The sequence below is a fragment of the Crocuta crocuta genome, unplaced genomic scaffold (genome assembly GCF_008692635.1).
Source record: "Crocuta crocuta isolate KB4526 unplaced genomic scaffold, BGI_CrCroc_1.0 scaffold396, whole genome shotgun sequence".
NCBI classification, from domain to species: Eukaryota; Metazoa; Chordata; class Mammalia; order Carnivora; family Hyaenidae; genus Crocuta; species Crocuta crocuta.
The window spans coordinates 3,075,327-3,101,003 of NW_027533259.1; the positions used below are offsets into that span (position 1 = coordinate 3,075,327).

Here is a 25,677-nt window from a genome sequence, read left to right on the forward strand (position 1 = left end):
TGCTGATGGCTAGCTCAGAGCCTGGAGCCTGCTTCAGATTCTATGTCTCCCCCTCTCTCTGACCCTCCCCTGCTCATGCTGTCTTTCCCACTCAGAAATAAATTAAAAAAAAACATTAATTTAAAAAAAAATTAAAAATAAAAATACCATATAATTTATTAATTCCACTTTTGGGAATTTATCTGAAGAAAATGAAAACACTAATTCAAAAAGATATGTGTACCCCTGTGTTTACTGCAGCATTTTTTTACAATAGCCAAGATATGGAAGCAACCCAAATGTCCATCAATAGATAAATGGATAAATAAAAGGTGGTATGCAATGAAATATTATTCAGCCACTAGAAAGAATGAAATCTTGCCATTTGCAACAACATAGATGAACCTAGAGGGTATTATGTTAAGTGAAATAAGTTAGAGAAAGACAAATGCCGTATGATTTCATTTGCATGGGGACTCAAAAACAAATGAATGAATGAACAAAAAAACTGGAAACAGACTTATACAGAGAACAAACTGATGGTTACTAGAGATGAGATGGGTGGGAAATACATGAAATGGTAGAGGGGATTAAGAGATACAAAGTTTTAGTTTAAAAAATTAATAAGTCATGGGAGAGGAAAAGTACAGCATCAGGAATTTAGTCAATATTGTAAAAATCTTGTTGATGACGGATGTTTACTAAACTAGTGGTAACCAATGAGTAAGGTATAGAATTTTTTTTTATAAATATTTTTATTTTATTTCTAGGATAGAGAGAGACAGCGTGAACAAGGGAGGGTCAGAGAGAGAGGGAGACACAGACTCTGAAACAGGCTCCAGGCTCTGAGCTGGCAGTCAGCGCAGAGCCCCGCGCGGGGCTTGAACCCACGAACCACGAGATCATGACCTAAGCGAAAGTCGGACGCTTAACCGACTAGGCCACCCAGGCGCCCCAAATTTTTTAATCACTTTGTTATATACCTGAAACTAATATAACAGTGAAGGTCAACTATATTTCAAGACCAATAATAATTAAATAATAATACATGAAAATATTTCAGCCCCCTCCCCCCACAAAAAAGTAGAAAGCAAGTTACTGGAGCAACAGTGAAACCATTGAGCAGTGGAAGCAGAATCATGTGACCAAGCATACAGGCACTGGCCAGAGGTACCGCAGTGGAGCGGACCCATGCCCAGCTCTGCGTAACTGGGCTTGAGTCCTTGCAGAGGCCAGTACCTCAGAGAGATTCTCTTCAAGCTATTTTCCCTGTGGAAAAAACAAGAGGATGCCAACATTTAGGAAAAATTATAGCTATTTTCATTCTATCAGTGTTTTTTTTGTTTTGTTTTATTTTTAATTGGGAGTACAGTATCTGTGAAATGAAAATAAGAATTCAAGACAAGAAATTCTTTTTTTTTTTAATAGTTTATTGTCAAATTAGTTTCCACATAACACTCAGTGCTCATCCCCACAAGTGTCCTCCTCCATGCCCATCCCCCCTCCCCCCCACATCCATCAGTCCTCAGTTTTTGTCAGCATTCAAGAGTCTCTCATGGTTTGCCTCTCTCCCTTTCCCCCACCATTTCCGCCCTTCTTCTCCCCCTTGTTCCTCCGTCAAGTTCCTCCTAATCCTCCTATACGTGCAAACATATGATATTTGTCCTTCTCTGCCTGACTTATTTCGCTCAGCATAACACCCTCAAGGTCCATCCATGTTGCTACACATGGCCAGATTTCATTGTTTCTCATTGCCATGTAGTATTCCATGGTATAGATAAACCACATCTTCTTGATCCATTCATCTGTTGATGGACACTTAGGCTCTTTCCATGTTTTAGCTATTGTGGAGAGTGCTGCTATGAACATTGGGGTACATGTGCTCCTATGCATCAGCATTTCTGTATCCCTTGGGTAAATTCCTAGCAGTGCTATTGCTGGGTCATAGGGGAGTTCTATTGTTAGTTTCCTGAGGAACCTCCACACTGTTTTCCAGAGGGGCTGTACCAGTTTACATTCCCACCAACAGTGTAGGAGGGTGCCCGTTTCTCCACATCCTCGCCAGCATCTAGAGTTCTCTGATTTGCTCATTTTAGCCACTCTGACTGGTGTGAGGTGGTATCTCAGTGTGGTTTTGATTTGTATTTCCCTGATGAGGAGGGATGCTGAGCATCGTTTCATGTGTCTGTTGGCCATCTGGATGTCCTCTTTGGAGAAGTGTCTGTTCATATCTTCTGCCCATTTCTTCACTGGGTTGTTTGTGTTTCGGGCGTGTAGTTTGATGAGTTCCTTATATATTCTGGATATTAACCCTTTATCTGATATGTCATTTGCAACTATCTTTTCCTATTCCGTTGGTTGCCTATTAATTTTCTGGGTTGTTTCCTTGGCTGTGCAGAAGCTTTTAATCTTGATGAGGTCCCAATCATTTATTTTTGCTCAAGACAAGAAATTCTTTAAAAGGAATATGAGAATGTCAGATTTTTCCAGCCTAATAAGTCATGAATAATGGGGACTTCAACTTCTTTTTAAATCTTTCTTAATGTTTTTTATTTATTTATTAGAGACAGAGAAAGAGAGAGACAGCATGAGCAGGGGAGGGTCAGAGAGAGAGGGAGACACAGAATCAGAACAGGCTCTAGGCTCTGAGCTGGCTGTCAGCACAGAGCCCAACACGGTGCTTGAACCCACGAACCGTGAGATCATGACCTGAGCCCATGAATCGTGAGATCATGACCTGAGCAGAAGTCGGACACTTAAACGACTGAGCCACCCAGGCGCCCCTCAACTTCTTTCAACAATAGAATAGGAAGAACTAGAAAGGACATTTTTATGCTGATTTAAAGAGTTAATCATTAGAAAGGAAACTCAAGTTCAAGCTTTACTGGCTGAATTATAATTTGATCATGTAATATACTCATTTTTTAGTGAATGGTGACATTTATTGTAGATATTTATATATTACTTCCCAGGTTATATCTTCTAAAGAAAAGTTTAATCTTAAGAAATTGAGGGGCTAATGGCAGAGCAGAAAAATTGTAGATGAAATTTGTCTTTTTTTTTGAAATTTGTCTTTTCTTCTGTCACCTCATTCTTTCCTGGTTTTATCCACCCTACTGTGATATCTCCAACACTCTTACTTTACTCGTCTGGATTCCTTTCCCTTGTGAAAATCAGAATTTAGTAAAGAATGACTTCAATGATTTATATTCTCTCTCACCACAAGCAAAATTTTCATATAATCTCCATCAATCTCAGGGTTTCTAAATGTCATTGAACATCAGGCAGAATATTGGGGGGAGGACCTATGGACCTTTGTCGTATGCCTAAAATAAATTTGTGATTAGTATGTATATGTTGTATCCATGAATTTAATAAAGCATTTACAGAAATGTGCAAAGGAGAAAAACATTTGTCTCTGAAAAGTGGAATTCAGAATTCTGGGCAGTTCATATAGATTTGAACCAGGCTTATCTCTATACCAAACAGATGTAGCTATATGTTTATATATATGGCAAACAGGTGGTGATAACATGAGAAAAAAATAACACCATTTTCACTTGATAGTAGCCATGTACGTATAACAAATGTGTTAATATCAAATTCTTTTTACACATTAAAGAAGATACAGAAGGTAGAGATAATTTCAGGAATCATCAGTTAGGTGTTCCCACATGTTAAAGTGTGTGTAATTGTGAATAGTTGCAAGTAATAAATTTGCATCTCTTTCAGTATATTCTGAAATCTTAATTTATGTAGTTTCCCTCTTCCTGTTTGGTGAGGTATTCTGGTAAGCATTTTTTTGGGGGGAGGGGGAATGAATTTCATTTTATATTCTTGAGAAGGCAAAATCTTTCAGTTTAATAGTGACCCACAACTCTATGCTACTATCAACAATAATACCATAGACTTAAAATGCTTTAAAATAAACACAATATAATGGGGAAACTTTAAGCTGCGATTTTAACTTAAAAAATATATGTAATAGGCAAATACAATAGCATTCCAAAATGTGTACATCTAGTTCTTCCAGTCCATTCCTGTCTCCTTACTGCCCAAGGCAACCATTGTCCTCATTTCCTGTGTATCTTCAGCAGTTAGACTTTGCATTCTATTTATTTCTAATGTTTGTTTAATTTATTTATTTATTTTAGATGACTCCAGAATTGATGATAAAAGCATGTACTTTTTATACGGGCCATTTACTAAAGACACATTTTTGGTAAGAACGTGATTTTTACCTACTATTTCTTTATATTTTTATTCTTAATATTCTCCATATGAAGAACAACTCATTTTTAGCCAGTTCTATCTATTTAATCATGCCTCCACCATTTTGTATTATATATTTCTTTTGTTTTTTACTTAGTTAAAATATGTTCTTTTGGCTTTTACTTAGTTAAAATATGTTCTTCTTCAAGGTATTACTTTGTTGTGTGTGGGTTTTTTTAATGTTTTATTTTATATTTGAGAGAGAGAAAGACAGAGCAGGGAGCGGCAGAGAGATGGAGACAGAATCTGAAGCAGGCTCCAGGCTCTGAGCTGTCAGCACAGAGCCCGACGCAGGGCTCAAACCCATGAGCCATGAGATCGCTGAAATTGGATGCTCAATGAACTGAGCCACCCAGGTGCCCCTGTTGTGTGTGTGTGTGTGTGCGTGCGTGCGTGCCTGTGTGTGTGTGTTTTAAATAAAACTTTAAAATTGAAAGTATAAGGTCTACAGTCCCTTCATCTGAAACCCTAGGAGATACGTTTTGAAATTTATATTTCTTTTCTTAAAAATTTTTACAAAGTTGACTTCTGCACATTGTATGTATTATATAACATCTTCAGTGGTGCCTGGGGCAGCAGAGTGGNATTAGTGTATTCTCTATATATATTATATGTATATATAATGAAATATATATATACATGAAATTAAATGAAAAAAGACTATGAACAGTTATGTGTCAATTCCAGGGAGGTTCTGATACAAAATTGCTTAAGGTCAGGGCTAGTTTTGCCTCTCAATAGGTTACATAAAAACCTTCTGGATTCCAGGTAGTTCTGGGTTTTAGAAATGTAGCAAAGGGACGTGAAAGCTCAAAGGAAATGCAAGGACTAGCTAGAAATAAAACAATAACAATAACTGAACAATTTCTTTCTATGCTGTGGTTTTTGAGGAGCTAAAGGAGGTATTATTACTCCTTTTCCCTGTTTATTTAGTAATGTATTGCCATAACATCAAAATACTATTTTTCTATATTTTCTGCCTCTAGCTCTTGGAGAGACATAGCAATACCTCTTACAAATGAAGAGGACGATCTGGCTAAAAAAATAGAAAGAGCAAAGGAATATAATAATTTTAGACTTCAAAAATATGTATTTCATCCCTGGTGCTCTTATGTAAAAGATAAAAAAAAAAAGCTCACAGGTAAATCTTTACATAGTATGATTAGTTTTTGTATTCAAGTACGCAAATAATCATCACACTTAATAGCCAAGCAGTTTGTACTAGAGAATGTATTATTATGTCTAGAGAACTGTCATGAAATGTAAAGCCTCTAATTTAAAATATTTAAAGAGATTTGTGTCAAAGAGTTTCATTATAACAGAAAGTAGTTGTGTTTAAAATAAAATCCTGTGTGTATTTGTGTGAAATAGGGATCTTCTCTTAGTCTTGGGAGTAAAAATCTACTGCTATCAAAAGTAATTAATTTTAGATGTAATTAAAATCAAACAAAAACTGTCAGATGCAATATTGATTCATATTATAAACACTTTGGTTTTTGGGGAAATATCTTTAAATATATACAATAATCTCATAAATTTTCTTTAGATACAGTATTGCAAATACAAAAGATGTGCCACTGTTATAAGCAGATAACTCTCCTACATAAATGGAGGGATAAAGCAAGACATAAGCATGAAAAGAGAGAAGATGAGCTGGTATGGTATCTTGGAAACTTAATATTTTTAGGAATTTAATTTTAGTATTACACTGATGTGGCTTCAGATAATGATAGTATGTGTGGAAAGTACTAAAATCCTGAATATTACATACTTTTGATGGGCTTCTTATTCTTGTAATTTAATAATTTAAACTTTACTTCAGCCACCAAAAATGTTTTCCAATAAATTCTGTTATTTCATTTCAACTATGAACACTGAGAAAAATGATTTCAACATTTTGTTTAAAGTTATTGATAAAAACTAAGAATTTTTCTTAAGCAAGTGGTTAGATGGGTATAGATGTCTAAAATGGAAGAGAAACTATTTGATATGATACAGACTGAATACGTTTTTGCTAGGTAAGAGTAAATCGTTATTTTTTCTTTTTCAACGTTCAATGTAATAAATTATCATTTTAACACCAAATAATTTTAAAAATTACTAAATTGCTAAAGTTAAAGGATCATTCTTAACTGGGACACCCCCCAGGAATTAAAGCAATTAATTTTTTTTAATGATTGTTTATTTTTGAGAGAGAGAGAAACAGAGTGTGAATGGAGGAAGGGCACAAAGAGAGGGAGAAACAGAATCTGAAGCAGGCTCCAGGCTCTGAGCTGTCAGCACAGAGCCCGATGTGGGGCTCGAACCCATGAAATAAGGTCATGACCTGAGCCAAAGTCAGACACCCAACTGACTGAGCCACCCAGGTGCCCCTCGGAATTAAAGCAATTAAAATAGAGGATCCAAGAAAATTCCTCCAAACTTAAAAATATCTCTAGTTTGCTTCAATTATTAGTAAATTATTATTTAATGTTGTTCTAGAATATGCACAGTAACAATTAGGGTCATACATAGAAAAATGCTGAAATTTTTTTAGTTATGTTACTCAGTAGGTAATATTTTATCAATAGTCTTTGAAATAACAAAGTTAGAATAAATACGAAAGAGAAAAATAAGAAATTAAACTCCCTATTTTGTCATTGCACGGTGGAGGGCAGGATCAACGCCTCCTACCTCTAACTAGTTCGGATGTTGAGACTGATGATACTACATATGTCCTGAGAGGGTATGAAAATTTTTATTACTCACATAATGCTTGAAACAGTGCTAGAGCCTGCAGAGGATACTGATATTCATAAAGCATAGTTCTTGCTCTCTGGAAGTTTATCAGCTGTTGGTGTTGGACAGGTGTTCTTATAGGATGTCCTCTAGTATTTTGTGGAGTCCATTTTCGATGTTACCAGTTAAACAGTTATACTTTAGGTACTGCTCTTTCAGTCTGCTTGTTCAGTGTTTTTCAATGCTGTGTACTAAGCTAGTATTTTGATCTTAGCTCCCCCCACACCTGATTAATGACTGTCCAATGGTGAAATAAGTAACTGTACATGACTAGATCACTCCTTTTACACACCTCTTGAACATCTCTGAGGCAGTATTGTTCTCTTAATCATATGCATACATTGAGCATGATGTTTTGCATGTAGTAGTTGATACAATTAATATATATGTTAATGTATATTATACATACTATAGTATTATTCTTAATATAGATGTATATTATATAGTTAATTGAGTGTTTAGAGAAAATATTTTCTTCTTGCTATGTGATTTCTTGCCCTAACAATCACTCACTTAGGTGGGNTACTATATATAATATCTACTATATAATAATATGTAATAATTATATAAATAACTAATAATAATCAAAATTGTGTGTAACATTTATTTACCCTAATGACTATTTTAAAATTCTGTGTAACATTTATTTGCCCCTATGGCTTTTTCTTGATTATGCAGTTTTAAGTAATGTGTTGAAAGTTAAAATGGGGACTTCTTGTAACAATAAATCAAGCAAGTCCTCAATGCTTTCTTCTGACTCTCCTTTTTTTTTTTTTTTTAAATCTCTGTGCTAACTACCTCATTTCGATGCCCCAAATATCCGTTCTATTATTACCAGAACCTTGACTCTGTGGGTTTCAGCTTCCTCATCTGAAAGAGGAGCTGGACCAGATCTTCAAGGTTGCTGCCTGTGCCAATGTTGTCTGACAACTAACGGAAATGATCTCTAATGCCTTGGTGGTCCTGAGAATATTAAACATGCTATGGGCAAAGATAGTTTATATAACAATGATAGTAATAATAAATAATGTTTAATTGGTGCTATCATGGTGTCGAGCACTGTGCTTTCTTTCTTTCTTTTTTTTTTAAGTTTATTTTGAGACCTTGAGAGAGCGCATGCACATGTGCAAGCCAGGGAAGGGCAGGGAGAGAGGGAGAGAGAATGGGCTCAATCCCATGAAGCTTGAGATCATGGCCTGAGCCGAAATCGAGTCAGCAGCTTAACAGCCTGAGCCACCCAGGTGCCCCACACTATGCTTTGTATGTATCATCTCATTTTACCTTTACAACAATTCATGGAATTTATCAATTATTTTCATGGCAGTTGTTAAAACATGAACTTCAGTTGCTAAAATGGAGAAACAAGTTAAAACTCAAAGCTGCCCAAGAAGAATCCATTTCTCCTGAACCAAGCCGGTCTAATGTCTTTTTTGAAGGCAAGAGTTGTGAATGTGACATTTCACTGTTACCTCAAAGAGCAGTCTTACAGGTTTGTATGAATTCATGTATCATAACTAGTCATTTTCACAATGCTTATTTAAAAAGTGGTTTCATAAACCTTACATGTGTGATGGAGATCTTATTTTAAAGAAATACATTTTTTTTACAACTACATTTGGGTTAAGCTAATTTTTTAGAGGCCATCGTTTTGGATGGCTATAAGGTGAATATAACAGTCAAAAGTGGAGAAAGTAAAGCTGGAGGAAATGTTTTCCTTTCCTTCCTCTTTCAAGTGCATGTTGTCATTTAAGGTGGAACAGATTTTAGATACCCCAGTTCTTATTTTTTAATCTCCCATCCCTAATGTTTTAATCTTAACATTATTCCTCTATTCTGGAAAGTAAATGGTCTTGTCTTATTGCAAATTTCAGTTAGTTAAAATATGTATACTATCTTTCTTCCTTAGATTGTGAATTCATAAAAAGAATCATGTAGTTACATCTTACAATTCATTGAATTGATCTCTGAAAAATAAGCCACAGTTCCAACTACTGGCCATATTCTCTCCTATTTTGATAGAAAAGTAACTTCTACTTTGAAAGGCTACCTGATAAGGGGTAGAAGAAGTGTAAAATATCACCTCATTCTGATTGATGGCAGCTTCACATGATAAACTCCCATGTATTAAATATACCCCTCTAAATGCACAGAATGAAGCTCAAGTTATACTTGGGAACAAGGTATCTATGTATCTATACCTAATTTTGCATCTTATATAGGGCATAGAATTAGGATAAGGATATTTTTGCCCATAATTTCCTCTTTGTAAGTTGCTTCTTGTTTGATTTTAAATTGGAATTCCTATAATTTTCTTACTGGTTTGTAATAGCCCTTTATATATATCAACACTTTGCCTGGAATATATTGGAGATCCCCCCTCCCCCACTTGATGTTTGGTTTCAATTTTGTAGAGTCTTTCAATGTGAAAAATTTTAGAGCTTTATGTAACAAAGTCTGTCACTCTTGCCCTAATTATTTTTCCTCTTGTGCCATATTAATATATTATTCTTAGCTGTTTTCCTAAGCCATGTCACATTCTTTCCTACAGTTTATACAGCTGTTTCTTGTCTTTGAACTCCTATGCTGTTCGCTGCTAATGTTTCTCTGTTTACTTTATCAGTGGCTGTTCTAGGGTTTATGATATATCTTTTCAATTTATCACAGATTACAACGTCACAAAATTTTCTACTGCCTTACATATAATGTTAAAACCTAACAAGAGTATGCTTTCATTTTCCTTCTCCTGTGCTTCATGCTATTGTTGCCATGCATTATATTCTTATATATTTATAAACCCTTCAATGCAATTAATTATTTTGACTTTAAATAGTCAATTATACTCTCTCTCTCTCTCTCAAAAATAAATAAATATAAAATATATTTTTTAAAAAGGGGCGCCTGGGTGGCTCAGTCACCCAGTCGATTAAGCATCTGATTTCAGCTCAGGTCATGATCTCATGGTTTGTGGTTTCAAGCCCTGCATCAGGCTCTGAGCTAGCCACTCAGGGCCTGGAACCTGCTTGGGATTCAGTGTCTCCCTCCCTCTCTGCTCCTTCCCCACATGAGCTCATGTGCTCTCTCTCTCAAAAATAAATAAAATTATTTAAAAAAAATAGTCAATTATATCTATCCAGCATTTATTTATTTTTGTATTTATTTATTGTGCATAAGGGGCAGGGAGACCTGCCCCTAATATGCCTTTTTCCCCTAAATTTTTATTCAAATTATAGTTAGTTAACATATAGTGTAATATTGGTTTCAGGAGTAGAATTCAATGATTCATCACTTACATATAATACCCAGTGCTCATCTAAACAAGTATCTTCCTTAACGTCCATCACCCATTTAATCCCCCACCCACCTCCCTCCATCGACCCTGTTTATTCTCTATCATTAAGAGTCTCTTTGGGGTGCCTGGGTGGCTCAGTCGGTTAAGTGTCTAACTTTAGCTAAGGTCATGATCTCACTGCTCATGAGTTTGAGCCCCGCATTGGGCTCTGTGCTGACAGCTTGGAGACTGGAGCCTGCTTCAGATTCTGTCTGTTTCTCTGGCCCTCCCCACTCATGCTCGGTCTCTCTCAAATATAAATTACAAAATATTTTTTTGAAGTGCCTTATGCTTTGCTTCCCTATCCTTTTTTCCTCCCTTTTCTCATATGTTCATGTTTTGTTTCCTAAATGCCACACGAGTGAAATCATGTGTTTGTTTTCCTCTGACTTATTTCACTTAGCATAATACTCTTTAGCTACATAGTTGCAAATGGCAAGATGTAGTTTTCATTTCATATACCACATGTCCTTTATCCATTTGTCAGTTGACGACCAATTGGGCTCTTTTCATAGTGTGGCTATTGTTGATATAGAATATATTTATTATTTTGTTGTTTTCTTATTGAAGTATAATTAGCATATAGTATTATATTAGTTTCAGGTGTATAATATGATGAATCAACGGTCCTGTACATTACTCAGTGCTCATCACAATAAGTGTGCTCTTAATCTGCTTTATTCCACCTACCCCTCCACTCATCTCACCTCTGGCAACCATTAGCTTGTGGTTTTGTTTTTGTTTTTTCTGTTCATTTGCTTTGTTTCTTAAATTCCATATGAGTGAAATCGTATTTGCATTTCTCTAACTTCTTTCACTTAGCATCATCCCACCTAAGTCTATCCATTTGTTACAAATGCCAAGATCCATTCTTCTTTATGGCTGAGTAATATTCCATTATATATATATTACCTCTTCTTTATCCTTTCACCTAGCGACGGACAGTTGGGTTTTTTCCATATCTTGGATGTTGTAAATAATGCTAAAATAAACATAGGGATGCATATATCCCTTTGAATTAGTGTTTTCATTTTCCTTGGGTAAATAACCAGTAGTGAAATTACCAGATCATATGGTAATTCTATTTTTAATTTTTCAAGGAACTCCATACTGTTTTCCACAGAGGCTGTACCAATTTGCATCCTTACCAACAGTGCGTGAGAGTCCCAAGATTTGTTGTTTCTTGTGTTTTTATTTTAGCCATTCTGACAGTGTAAAGTGATATCTCACTGTGGTTTTTTTGCATTTCCCTGATGATTAGTGTTGCTGAAAATCTTCTCATGTGTCTGTTGGCTATCTGGATGTCTTCTTTGAAGAAATATCTATTCATGTCTTCTATTTTTAAATCAGATTATTTGTGTTTTTGATGTTGAGTTGTATAAATTCTTCTTATACTTTGGATATTAACCCCTTATTGGATATGCCATTTGTAAATAGTTTCTCCCATTGACTAGGTTGCCTTGCCATTTTATTAATGGTTTCCTTCACTGCACAAAGCTTTCTATTTTAGTATATTCCAAGAGTTCAATTTTGTTTGTGTTTCCCTTGTCTGAGGAGACATATCCAGAAAAATGCTTCCATGGCCAATATCAAAGAAATTGCTGCCTATGTTTTCTCCTAGGAATTTTATAGTTTCAGGTCTCTCATTTAGGTCTTTAATCCATTTTGAATTTATTTTCATTTATGGTGTAAGAAATTGGTTCAGTTTCATCCTTTTGTGTATAGCTGTCAATTCTCCCAATACCATTTGTGGAAGAGACTGTCTTTCCCCCATTGTACACACTTCCATCTTTTGTAGTAGATTAGTTCATCAGATAAGCATGGATTTATTTCTGGACTCTGTATCCTGTTACCTTGATCTATGTATCTGTTTTTGTGCCAGTATCATACTGTCTTATTACGATAGCAATGCAATGTATCTTGAAATTTAGGATTGTGATATCTCCAGGTTTGTTCTTCTTTTTCAAGACTGCTTTGGCTATTTGGCATTTTTTCATAGTTCCATATAAATTTTAGGATTACTTGTTCCACTTCTGTGAAAAAATGTTATTGGTCTTCTGACAGTGATTGCGTTACATCTGCAGATTGCTTTAGGTAGTATGGACATTTTAACGATATTGGTTTTTCCAATCCATGAGCATGGAATATCTTTCTGTTTGTGTTATCATCTACTTCTTTCATCAGTGTTTTATAGTTTTTGGAGTAGAGGTCTTTCACTTCCTTGGTTTATGCCTAGGTATTTTATTATTTTTGATGCAATTATAAATGGGGTTGTTTTAAATTTTTTTCTTTCTGCTATGTCATTCATGTATGGAAATGCAGTAGATTTCTGTATATTAATTTTGCATCTTGTGACTTTACTGAATTCATTTACGAGCTCTAATGGTTTTTAGGTGGAATTTTTTGGGTTTTCTATATATAGTATCATGTCACGTAGAAGGAAAGAAATATTAAAGATTAGAAAAGAAATAAATGAAATTAAGACTTTAAAAAAAGAAGGGGCGCCTGGGTGACTTAGTCAGTTAAGCGTCCGATTTTCGCTCGGGTCATGATCTTGCGGTTCGTGGGTTCGAGCCCCGCCTCGGGCTCTGCGCTGACTGCCAGCTCAGAGCCTGGAGCCTGTTTCAGAGTCTGTGACTCCCTCTCTCTCTGACCCTCCCCTGCTCACGCTGTCTCTCTCTCTCCTAGAAATAAAATAAAAAACATTAAAAAAAAAGACTTTAAAAAAAGCAATAGAAAAGATCAATAAAACCAAGAACTGGTTCTTTGAAAGGATAAACAAAATTGATAAACCTTTCACCAGACTGGTCAAGAAGAAAGGAGAGAAGACTAAAATAACATCAGAAATGAAGGAGGAGAGGTAATGACCAACACTGCAGAAGTAAGAGAATTTTGTGAAAAATTATATGTCAACAAATTGGATAACCTAGAAGGAGTGGATAAATTCCTAGGCATATCTAACCTTCCAAAACTGAATCAGGAAAAAAATAGAAAATTTGAACAGACTGATTATGAGCAATGAAATAGAATCAGTAATTAAAAACTTCCAATAAACAAAGTCTAGGACCAGATGGCTTCAGAGATGAATTCTACTTAACATTTAAAAAAGTGTTGAGGAGGGGGCACCTGGGTGGCTCAGTCGGTTAAGTGACTGACTTTGGCTCAGGTCATGGTCTCATGATTTGTGGGTTTAAACCCCACGTTGGGCTCTGTGCTGACAGCTCAGAGCCTGGAGCCTCCTTCAGATTCTGTGTCTCCTTCTCTCTGTCCCTCCCCTGCTCACCCTCTGTCTATCTCTGTCTCTCAAAAATAAATAAACATTAAAAAAATTTTTTTTTAACGTGTTGAGGTGCCTGGGTGGCTCAGTTGGTTAAGCATCTGACTTTGGTTCAGGTCCTGATCTCACGGTTCATGATTTGAGCACCATGTATGTCTGTGTGCTGACAGCCCAGAGTCTGGAGCCTGCTTTGGATTCTGTGTCTCCCTCTCTCTCTCTGTTTCTTCCCCACTCATGCTCTGTCTCTATGTCTCTCAAGAATGAATAAATATTAAAAAAAAATTTTTTTTTAAGTGTTAATGCTTATTCTTCTCAAACTATTTTAAAAAATAGAGGAGAGGTGCCTGGGTGGCTCTGTTGGTTAAGTGTCCAATTTTTGATTTTGGCTCAGGTTATGATCTCACAGTTTGTGAGACTGAGTCCCACAATATTGGGCTTTGCACTGATAGCATGGAAACTGCTTGGGATTCTTTCTCTTTGCCCCTCTCCTGCTCATGTTCTCTCTCTCTCTCTCAAATAAATAAATAAACATTAAAACAAAGTAGTAAAGGAGAGAAAGCTTCCAAATTCATCCTACAAGGCCAGCATTACCCTGATAACAAAAACAGACAAAGACACTACAAAAGAGAAAACTATAGGCCAATATCTCTGATGAATTTAGATGCAAAAATCCTCACTAAAATATTAGCAAACCAAATCCAACAATATATTAAAAAACATTCTCCATGATCAACTGGAATTTATTCCAGGATGCATGGGTGGTTCAATATTTACAATCAATCAACATGACACATCACATCAACAAAAGAAAGAATAGGGGGCACCTGGATGACTCAGTCAGTTAAGCATCCAACTTTGGCTCAGGTCATGATCTCACAGTTTGTGGATTTGAGCTTCACATCAGGCTCTCTGTTGTCAGTGCAGAGCCTGCTTCAGATCCTCTGTCCCCCTCTCTCTCTGCCCCTCCCCTGCTCTCTCTCTCTCTCAAAAATAAGTAAACATTTAAAAAAAGGATAAAAACCATATGATCATTGCAATAGATGCAGAAAAAGCATTTGACATCAACATCCATTCATGATAAAAACCCTCAACAAAGTGGATTTAGAGGGAACATACCTCAACCTAATAAAGACCATCTATGAAAAGCCCACAGTGAACATCGTATTCAATGGTGAGAAACTGCAAACTTTTTCTCTAAGCTCAAGAATAGGACAAGAATGTCAATTATTACCACCTTTACTCAACATAGTACTGGAAGTCTGAGCTATAGCAATCAAACAAAAGAAATAAAAGGTATCCAGATTGGTATGGAAGAAGTTTTCAATACATTTTTTGCCTTTAATGATCTGAAGCTTACAGAAAAGTTGCCAGTACTATACAAAGAACTGTTTTTCCTAAATAGTTAGAAAGTAAGTTGCTGACATGATACCTCATCATTCCTGACTCCTGTTGGCTATTTCCTGTGAACAAGAGGATTTACTTATAGACAATCATCAAAATCCTCAAACCCAATTCAGGTTTCTTCAGTTGTTCCAATAATGCAAAAGGACCCAGTCTAGCAATTAGTTGCTATGTCTCCTTACTCTCCTTCAGTGCACAACTGTCCTGCTGTCTTTCCTTAATTTTTATACCTTGACATGAAGATTAGGCCAGTTTCATTGTGGAATATCTCTTCATTGGAGCTTCTTTTAGGTTTCCTCAGGAATACATTCAGGTTATACGTTTTCATTAGAAATACCAGACATTGTGCTGTGTTCCTCTTATTGTATCATATCGCTGACAGGATTTGGATTTGCCTATGATTGGTGACGTTCACTTTGATCACTTGGTTAAAAAATGGTGTCTATCTGGGGTGCCTTAATCGGTTAAGTGTTTGGTTTCCGCTCTGGTCGTGATCTCATGGTTTGTGAATTCAAGCCCCGCATAGGGCTCTGAGCTGTCAGACCTATATGTCCTTCCAAAACTGAATCCGGAAAAAAATAGAAAAGTTGCTTGGGATTCTCTTTCTCTCTCTCTCTTTCTACCCCTCCCCTCACCACTCTCTCAAAATAAGCAAATAAACTTTTAAAAAAGTGGTATCTGTCAGGCTTCTCCACTTCAATTCAATCACACTCTTTGTGATTGATACGCATTTTGTGGGTAGTTACTTTAAAATTATATAAATGTTCCTGTTTATTTGTTTACTTATAGCAGTATGGATTCATGGTGTTCTATATTATTCATGGGCTGTAATTGACTGTTATCACTATTTATCTTGGTGCTCAAATTGTCCTGGATTCAGACAGATTCAAGTTGCCTTCCATGCCCTTTTGACCTGTAACCACCATTCCTTTGGTAATTTCTTACTTTATAGCACAGCACGATGTCCCTGGCTCAAGTCATACTTTCCCTGGCCCACCTTGGATGAGTTATTTTCCCATGAGTTCCTAAATCCTTCTTTTATTTACTTATTTATTTTAATGTTTATTTATATTTGAGAGAGAGACAGGATGAGCAAGAGAGGGGCAGAGTGGGGGGAGACATAGAATCCAAAGCAGGCTCCAGCCTCTGAGCTGTCGGCACAGAGCCCAATGCAGGGCTCGAACACAGAGCAGTGAGACCATGACCACAGTGGAAGTCAGACACCCAACTGAACGAGCCACCCAGGGACCCCATCTTTTTAATGGAAATTGTACATAGAAACCACAGTTTGAGCACTACCTGTGTTGATTGCTGTTGCCGTGTCACTTCTCCCATGTCTTCTCGGTAGATGGAATGGGAGACTATAATAGGTACATGCAAATACATATTTATTTCCATATCAACATACTTCTATATACTCAAACCTAAATCACACATGGAGACTTCCGGTTTTAACTTTGCACCACAGAGCTCAATCTAGTTCTTCTTCCATGTTTGCAACGTCCTTCTCCACCACTGAGAATCCTAGCTTTCGTTATTCTTTTTTTATTTTAATTTTTTATTCTTTTTTTTTAAAACTGCTTATTTATTTTAGAGAGAAAGAGAGGAGCGAGAATGAGCAGGGGAGGGGCAGAGAAAGAGGGGGACAGAGGATCCAAAGCAGGCTCCACCCTGATGGCACATAGCCCAAAACAGGGCTTGAACTCACAGACCTTGAGATCATGACCTGAGCTGAAGTCCAATGCTCAACCAACTGAGCCACACAGGCAACCCCCCGCGGCCCCCAGGCTTCATTATTCTTAAGATTTACTTATTTGATTACTCCTCCTGTGTGTAACTAGTCACACAGGTTGCTGCCACCATCCTCTCCCTTCTTCATCCTGCTTAGGCTTTGACATTCCTTGCCAGGCCACCGTCTTATCAAGAGGCCCTCCTCACACAGCTTGGGCTCTGACACCACTTGTAAGTTGCCTTTCTCCTTGTGTAGTTTCCTCACTAACTTTGGGCTGACACACACTATCTTGAGTACTTCCTATGTAGATGCCCTCCTTATCCTACTCAGCTTCTGACAATGCACACGCAGGCTGCCCTTTTTGGCGATGCCCTCCTTACACTACAGAGGTCCTGTCATCCCATGCCATCTCTTCACACATAGGCAAGCTCCACATCGCACCTGGCTTCTGGTATCTTACACTGGGTTTTCCCTCCTTGGTTCACCTTCCTTGTCCTACTCAGGCTCTGACATCCCACCCTGGCTTCTTCTCATTAGGAACACCCTTCCAGTCCCTCTTAGACTCCAACATTCTACCCTGGGTTATCCTTCCAAAGGGATGGATGCCCTTCTCAACTTGCTTATTCTCTGACTGTCTGCACTGGGCAGATGTTCTCTTACTGGGCTCCATCTCCCTTGGGCTACAATCCCCTATAGTGAGCTACACTTCCTCATTTTTGCCTTCCTTTTTCTCTTTGGGCTCTGACATTCCACTCTGAGCCATTCTTTCTTAGGAACACTCTCCTTGCCCCTCTTGGGCTCCAAAACCCTGTGCAAAGTTGTCCACTGAGTGGATACTCTCCTTTATGTACCCTAGTTCTCATACCCTGCTCTGGGCCAACAGAGTTCCTCTGCACCCTCACTCTGGCATGGATGACTACTTAGTTTATGCAACTTAATGTTTTCCCACAGACCATTGGATTCCTATTCATTTTATAAATTTAAATTTCTGTTGTTCAGGCCACCCAAAATATAATATTTTGTTACGGCAGTCTGAGCAGACTAATACAATCCTTCTTTATTTTTCTGGTGACAAATCCCCCACTTCATTGCCCCTCACCTCACTTTCTGTCCTTCATCAATGAGAAAATATATATATGCCCTTAGGTAGGATGATATAATTCCTCACCACATTCTTCAGCCCTGTTTTCTTGATCTGTTTTCTCTTTTTTTCAAATGTGCCATCCATACCCACCTTTGTTTCCTTTTCTGTCTTACGGGTTTTGCCTGTGTCATGTACAGTATTTATTTCAGATGCTTTTCTTCAATTTCTGCCACAGGTAATGATGTAATCTTATTTTCAGATCATTATCAATATCAGTTTTGAGTCAATGAGGAGTAGTTGACAGAAAGCTGCATAATTAACTTCAAATACAAGACAGTTTCTCAACATAATTTCTGTTGCCTCTTAACCAAGTCACTTAATGGTCTATCCATACTGAATCATTCTTTGACGTCTACAACTATGTTTATTCATGTTTCCTGATTTATAAGCATACAAAAATATTTACCAAGTTAATGAATTTATCTTTTAAGAAATTATCGTACACTGGGGCATGTGGGTAGCTCAAGTGGTTGAGCATCTGGCTTTGGTTTAGGTCACGATCTCATGGTTTGTGAGTTCGAGCCCTGTGTCAAACTCTGTGCTGACAGCTCAGAGTCTGGAGCCTGCTTTGGATTCTGTGTCTCCCCTCCTCTCTGACCCTTCCCCGATTGTGCTCTGTCTCTCTCTTTCTCTCAAAAAATAAACAAACATTAAAAAAATTTAAGGAATTATCATATGCTGTCCCAATTCAAGTTTAAGAAAGAAGGTACAGATTTATAATAAAAGCATCAGTGTTTTCCCCAGGCCATTCCTTTTGTCTGTGAATGTCAATTCTCTAAGCAATTATTGATGAGTAGGCATAAAAGGTAAGCTTTCAATAATTATCTGTGCTGATTAAAACAGAAGAGAAAGGAGATCAAGTTTTGAAAGATCTTTAGGCTCCACATTTTTTCAAGAACACACCATCTTTTTATGGGCCTCCATATAGATGATTTAAAATAAAAAATATAGATGATTAAAAATAAAAAAAATGTTAAGTCTATAGTTTTGGAAACTTACTGATTGACTGCAAAGTCTTCAGTACACTCCAAAGCAGCTATTTTAAACACAGCATTCAGGTTTGTTAATTCTCTAAGCTAGTACTGCCTTACCTACCAATCTAAGAGAGCATGGTGGATGGTGGTGGTGCTTAAAGAAATAAGGTCTTATTCGTTTCCCAACACCAGAGGAAGGCAATCCAGGTGTGGTGTTACACAATGCCAATTAAAATGAAATCTTTCTATCATATCATTCTTGCTTACTGTCTCATGGTTGCAATATGGCTACTCTGTCTCCAGCTGTATCCTTACTTATCAGGCCTGAAGAAAGGGGAAAATCACAGTGGTAGAAGGGGAAAATGTTGGCCTATTCTGGTGTAGTAGGAAAGCAGAGTTTCCCCAAGACCCCACAGTCAAAACCCTCACTGGTGTGTTTTAGGCCAGAACTTTAGCACTAGGCCATGTCTAACTGCAAGACTGCTAGACAGGAGGGGACTTTGAGTGTGGATTGGGTGAGTTACAAAAGATAAGAAGCAAGCAAATATTTAAGCAGTCAGTACATAATTGCTGCAAAGGAATTCTGGTTTAATGCTCTTCCCTCTCCTAACTCAAAGAGGCCCAAAATGCCAACTGATAAAGAACCACAGCACCTGGTGTTAGCAAACCATCTCATAAAGTGACCCAGGGTCTAACAGAGACTTGTACCTGGAAATTTCAACACTTATGTATGTTTTCTCATAAAAGTGTTTTGGTTTGATAAAACAGTGGTTAAAAGTCCAGACTCTGGGCTCAGGAGAACTGGGCTCCTATCTTCCCTCATCAATTACTAGCAAATAGGACTGTGGGCAATATCAGCCCTCTTCACCCTTGATCTTTAAAACTTTCCTGCTGTCCTCTCTCCAACTAAACTCTAAATTTATAGAGAAGAGTTCATGTTGGATTAACTGAAGCTTTGGGACAATGAAAATCATTGCCAGTTTTTGCATTTAACAGGTTACTTTCTGGTATCATGTCATGGGTTATGATCAGCCTTGCTATCGAGAGTTTCACCCTGATTCCCACTCCCAATTCCATGTGGAATGATGTAGAGTCTTTGGAGATCAGATTTATGTAATCTGCCAGCGTGCTCAAACCATAACGTGATCTAGAAAAGAACATAGAGATTTCTGTGTTGAGCTTTTATGTTGTTCAGGAGCTGAGGATCTAAGAAATTAAATGACATCCCCAAAGTCAGACAACTACAAAACTGAGATCAGAATCTGATTTTGATAAATCTTGGCTAAAATGATAACCACTATATCATTACATAAAGAAATGTAATATGGGGGCACCTGGGTGGCTTAGTCGGTTAAGCATCCAACTTTCGCTTAGGTCATGATCTCGCGGTTCGTGGGTTCAAGCCCCACGTCGGGCTCTGTGCTGACTGCCGGCTCAGAGCCTGGAGCCTGTTTCAGTCTGTGACTCCCTCTCTCTCTGACCCTCCCCTGCTCACACTGTCTCTCTCTCTCTCTCTCTCTCTCCTAGAAATAAATTAAAAAAAAAAGAAATGTAATATGTATATGAATATTTTACTTATGAGACACACACAAAAAAAGAAATGGAACCATTTATCTCTGTTGAGTTACATTCCCCTTAAAAATATATGAGTAACATTTTCCTTTTCCAAATGACTAGATCTTCAAACAACATGAAAGTACAGCATTATTTTTGGATATTCTCAAATTTTTTCCCAATCAAATAAATTGTCAAGAATGTCTATAAAAAATGCAAGGGTATTAAATGAGTGAATTTATATAATAGTGAAAAACTGGAAATTAATGATTCTAAGACTTATGTTTTGAACAGGTGAGTTTCAGCTGATTAATGCTAAAGATTTACAAAGCTAATTTTTTAAATCATAGTTTAAAATGCATTCTAATTTGGTGACTAATTTGGTCAGCTAATTCTCAGGGACTTGAGGAGCAAAGATGTAAAACATGAAAAGATGATGTGAGTTGGATCTAACTTTTTGAAAGTGTTGGTTTTTAAAATAAGTTGAAATTTGTACAATTTAGCTTGCCTAATGTTTTGAAGGAATAATTGAAAACAGCAATCTGGAATGAGACACAATTTGAACTTACTTGGAAAATACACATACATTGCAGGCTTGCTTGTAGGTTCACTTATATCAACCCATGAAAACAGGTCAGGTTCTGTTTTATAACAATTTTCCTTAGTATCATTTTCTCACTGGGAAAGGCTGCTTACAGATGGTAGGGATCAGACACTATCACTCAAATTCAGATCTAGTGGGAGGGTTGGCTAAGACCATTTTCCATGAAAATGCAAGGTTTTTCTTTTTCCTTTTTTCTCTCTCTCTTTTTGGGTATGTGTGTAGTTTGGCAAGCAATACAGAGGAAAGCCTTATACTTGATGAATTTGGAAAGTCTAAATAATATAGTTAGGCAATGCAGTTGTCTTAAAATATAAAATTGATTGATTAGTTTAATAATATAAGTAGTGACTTGGGGCTGCCTTTCATTTTAAGTAACTATAATTTTTGTTTGTTTGTAAAAGATAATAGCATGTGGACTTGCAGAGTTATAAAATCACCTTCAGTGTTGATGACTCATCTTCTCACTTGGAAAAAAAAAACCCACAAAACCTGGATAACTATTAAAACTTGTACCATGTTTCAGGAGGGATGAAGCAGATGGTTCAGGCCCATTGGATTAGGTTACTTAGAATTGTAAAACAGAATTCTCAATGACTTTTTGAATCCCATGTTTTGATAACCTCAGGGGTCAGTTTGACCTCAATTCACCAAAGCAGAGAGTGATTCCAGGTTGCATAGGCATGTACTGTGGGAACTTCAGATAAGAGAAAGTTCCAGAACCTTGCTATATCAAGGAACTATGTGTGTGTTGGCTCAGTTTGTGGTGTGGGTGAAAAAGCAGATGGAAGAAAACATCTAAAAATTGTTTTAGCATCAGCTTATTTTTGGTGGAAAACGGCTCTGCCCATAGACCTTGATTTCATTGCTTAAGTCCTAATCAGTAATAGTTTCTAAGTTATGCAGTTTTAGAAATAATTTTACTATAAAGCTTTAATGACAAATTGTAGAAGATGTTAAATTAATTTTAGCAGGAATGACCTTTGCAAAATGAAACATCATCCCTAAGATGGAAAGCTACAGCACAGAGAGAAGCAGCTACTGGGAAACTGAGAGTGTGCTGCTCTGGAGTGTGGGTGGCTAGTTCTGTCGCTAGCTGTGTGACCATGGGCATGTTGCTTCATCTTTTCATTTCTAAGTAATGAGAGGATAATTAAAAAATATCTCCTGCATTTGTCATTATGAGGATTAAATGAGTTAATACATATGAAGCACTTAGAACAATGTCTAGTATGGTTTTTATTTTATTTGAGAGAGAGAGAGAGAGCACAAGCAGAGGAGGGAAAGAGAATCTTAGTGCAGAGCCTGACGTGGGGCTTGATCATATGACCGTGTAATCATGACCTGAGACGAAATCAGGAGTGAGACATTCAACTGACTGAGCTGCCCAGGCGCCCAGCAAAGTTACTATTATTGATGCGTTGAATGTAGATGTCTGAATGATGGAGAAATAACTGAACAGGAAGTACAAAAGACTGGATTCTACATGGTTCTACACATAGTCAGTAGCTCTGTCAGCCTGCCAGCCTCCCACAAGGCGTCTAACTCCTCTCAAATCTCTAGCCGAGTATGTACTTGTAGTTTTCTCTATAAAACGAGAGAGTGGGCTGGACGGCCTCTCAGATCACTTCTAGCTTTAAATATCTATGAATCTTGGATGGAAACAAGCATCCCAGGAGAGGAGAGTATCAGCAGTGAATGCAGAAAATCCTGGCGAGGGCCTCGCCCAGGCTAATGCCTGTGTTCCAAATGCTGCTCCACCCCACTACTAGCCTGATTAGCTCTTTCTCTTACTTTATGTCTCAGTTTAAATGGCGTCCATCAGAGAGACCTCTCCTGACAATCCAGTCTAAAAGCAATCACTGCTCTAAGGCCTTGTTCTTTTCCTTCATAGCACTTTTCATTGTAAGTAGCTATTAACTTTCAATAACTTACTATTTTTTTTAAGTCTCTCCCACCAAAGTATATGCTTTTTAGGTTCAGATATTACACCTGTTTTAATTACTTCTTTACCCTGAGCATCTAAGAGATTGCCACAAGCAGGCATTCAATCAAGATTTTATTTCATTTATTTAGCAACTATATTGGATTCCTACAATGTACAAAAGTTTTGAGGCTTATATTTTTGTGTGAAGAACCATTGAAGAAGTAAACAAGTACAAGAACATGTCATACAGAATGAAATGCTATGGAGAAAAAGAAGTCAGGATAAAGGATGAACACGTGTACCAAAAGGAACACCAAAAGCAGAGGCGGCAAAAGCAGAAATAAACCAATGGGACTCCATCAAACTAAAGAGCTCTGCACAGTAAAGGAAACCATCAACAACATGAAAAGATAAGCCACTGAATGGAAGAAAATATTTACTAACTATATATCTGATAAGAAGTTTATATCCAAAATACAAAATATCCAAGAGCTAAGTTGCTTGCACAACACAGAGTTTAGGAGCACCAACCCCCATGTACTTGAAAATCCATTATAACTTTGGATTCTTCTAAAACATGACTACTAATAGCCTATTGTTGACCAAAGTCTTACCAATAACATAAGGTCAATTAACATATTTTGTATGTTACATGTATTATGTACCATATTATTACATAAAGTAATAAAGTAATCTAGAGAAAAGAAAATGTTACTAAGAAATCATAAGGAAGAGAAATTATTGATAGCACTGTGCTATATTGAGAAAAATCTGCACATATGTGGAGCTGCACAATTCAAACTCATGTTGTTGAACAGTCAACTGTATATAAAGAACTTATACAACTCAATAGCAAAATTAAAAAAAAACCTGATTAAAAAGTGGGCAGAGGATCTGAATAAACATTTTTCCAAAGAAGATATACAGTGGCCAACACATGTGAAAAGATGCTCAATATCACTAATCATCAGGGAAATGCAAATCATCACCATAGCACCTCACACACCTGTTATGGTTCATATCAAAAAGATAAGAAATAACAAGTGTTGGAGAAAATGTAGAGAAAAGGAAATCTTTGCGCAGTGTTGGTAGCAATGTAAATTGGCACAACCTCAATGGCAAACGGTATGGAGCTTTCTCAAAATATTAAAAATAGAAAACCACCGGATCCAGCAATTTCACTTCTGGGTATTTATCTGAAAGAAACAAAAGTCACTAACTTGAAAAGGTGTATGTACATCCATGTTCATTGCAGCAATATTCACATTAGGCAAGACATGAAAACAACCCAAATGTCCATCAACGGATGAATGGAAAGAGAAAATATGGTAGTATACATCCAATAGAACATTATTCAGCCATTTTAAAGAAGAAAATCATGTAATGTGCAATAACATGGATGGACCTTGAGGGGATTATGCTGCATCAAAAAGTCAGAGAAAGACAGAAAAATACTATATAATCTCACTTATATGTGGAAAATAAAGAGAGAGAGAGAGAAAAGAGAAAAAACTGAACTTGTGGATACAGAAGACAGATTGGTGGTTTCCAGAGGGTAGAGTGAAGGGTGAACAAAAGGGGTAAAGGTGGTCAAAAGGTACAAACTTCCAGTTATAAAATAAACGTCATGGAGATATAAAGTACAACATAGTGACTATGGTTAAGAATGCTGTACTATATATTTGAAAGTTGCTAAGAGAGCAGATCTTACAAGTTCTCATCACGAGGAAAAAATTTAACTATATGTGGTGATGGATGTTAACTAGATTTATTGTGGTGATCATTTTGCAATATATACAAAAATCAAATCACTATGTTGTATACCTGAAATGAATATAATATTGCATGTCAATGTATTTCACTTAAAAATAAGACTGCGGTGTGCTACTCTACTCATAGGGGAGGCTTCTCTCTGCGGGATATTTATTGAAAGAAGTAAAAGAAAAATAATGTTGGGGGCGCCTGGGTGGCTTAGTCGGTTAAGCGTCCGACTTTCGCTTGGGTCATGATCTCGCGGTTCGTGGGTTCGGGCCCCGTGTCGGGTTCTGTGCTGACTGCCAGCTCGGAGCCTGGAGCCTGTTTCAGTCTGTGACTCCCTCTCTCTCTGACCCTCCCCTGCTCACGCTGTCTCTCTCTCTCTCTCTCTCTCCTAGAAATAAAACATAAAAAAAAAGAAAAGAAAAGAAAAGAAAAGAAAAATAATGCCAAGAAAATGGGAGAAACGTTTCAGTGGTGGTTGAATAAGATTGGCTTGGCTGGAAGGAAGAATTCATGTTGGGGGCAGCGAGATATACAATTGGAAGCATGGGCTGGGGCTATATTATTGAGGTCTTGAGTGTCCACTGAGAAGTTGGGCTTTAAGTGGGCAATAACGTGATGGTAGACTTAGTGGTTCTCTTTACCCTTCCCCTGTCTTCCCTCCTCTTCCCACTGCTCTAGTTGGGTCGTGGAGATTGGGTGAAGTCTGAAATTGGTAAGGGCTTTCTCTAAGAATGAGCACTAGGGGACACCTGGGTGCCTCAGTTGGTTAAGCGTTCGGCTTTGGCTCAGGTCATGATCTCACGGTTTGTGAGTTTGAGCACCGTGCAGGGCTTTGCGTTGGCAGTGCAGAGCCTGCTTGGGATTCTCGCTCTCTTCTCTCTCTGCCCCTTTCTCGCTTGCACTTTTTCTTTCTCTCTCTCAAAATAAATAAATAACTTAAAAGAAAAAA

The 25,677-nt window shown here is 37.3% G+C and overlaps 1 protein-coding gene across 4 annotated transcripts in view; it reads left to right on the forward strand.

The window, feature by feature from the left end:
• Positions 1-25,677, forward strand: part of FBXL13 (F-box and leucine rich repeat protein 13) — a 194,568-nt gene that overhangs the window by 26,415 nt on the left and 142,476 nt on the right. For all 4 annotated transcript variants that reach the window (XM_077746953.1, XM_077746955.1, XM_077746956.1 and 1 more), the window contains exons 4-7: positions 4,134-4,201; positions 5,238-5,392; positions 5,798-5,907; positions 8,354-8,518. In XM_077746953.1, coding sequence (XP_077603079.1) covers positions 4,134-4,201; positions 5,238-5,392; positions 5,798-5,907; positions 8,354-8,518 — 498 coding nt within the window. The remainder of the gene's footprint in view (positions 1-4,133; positions 4,202-5,237; positions 5,393-5,797; positions 5,908-8,353; positions 8,519-25,677) is intronic.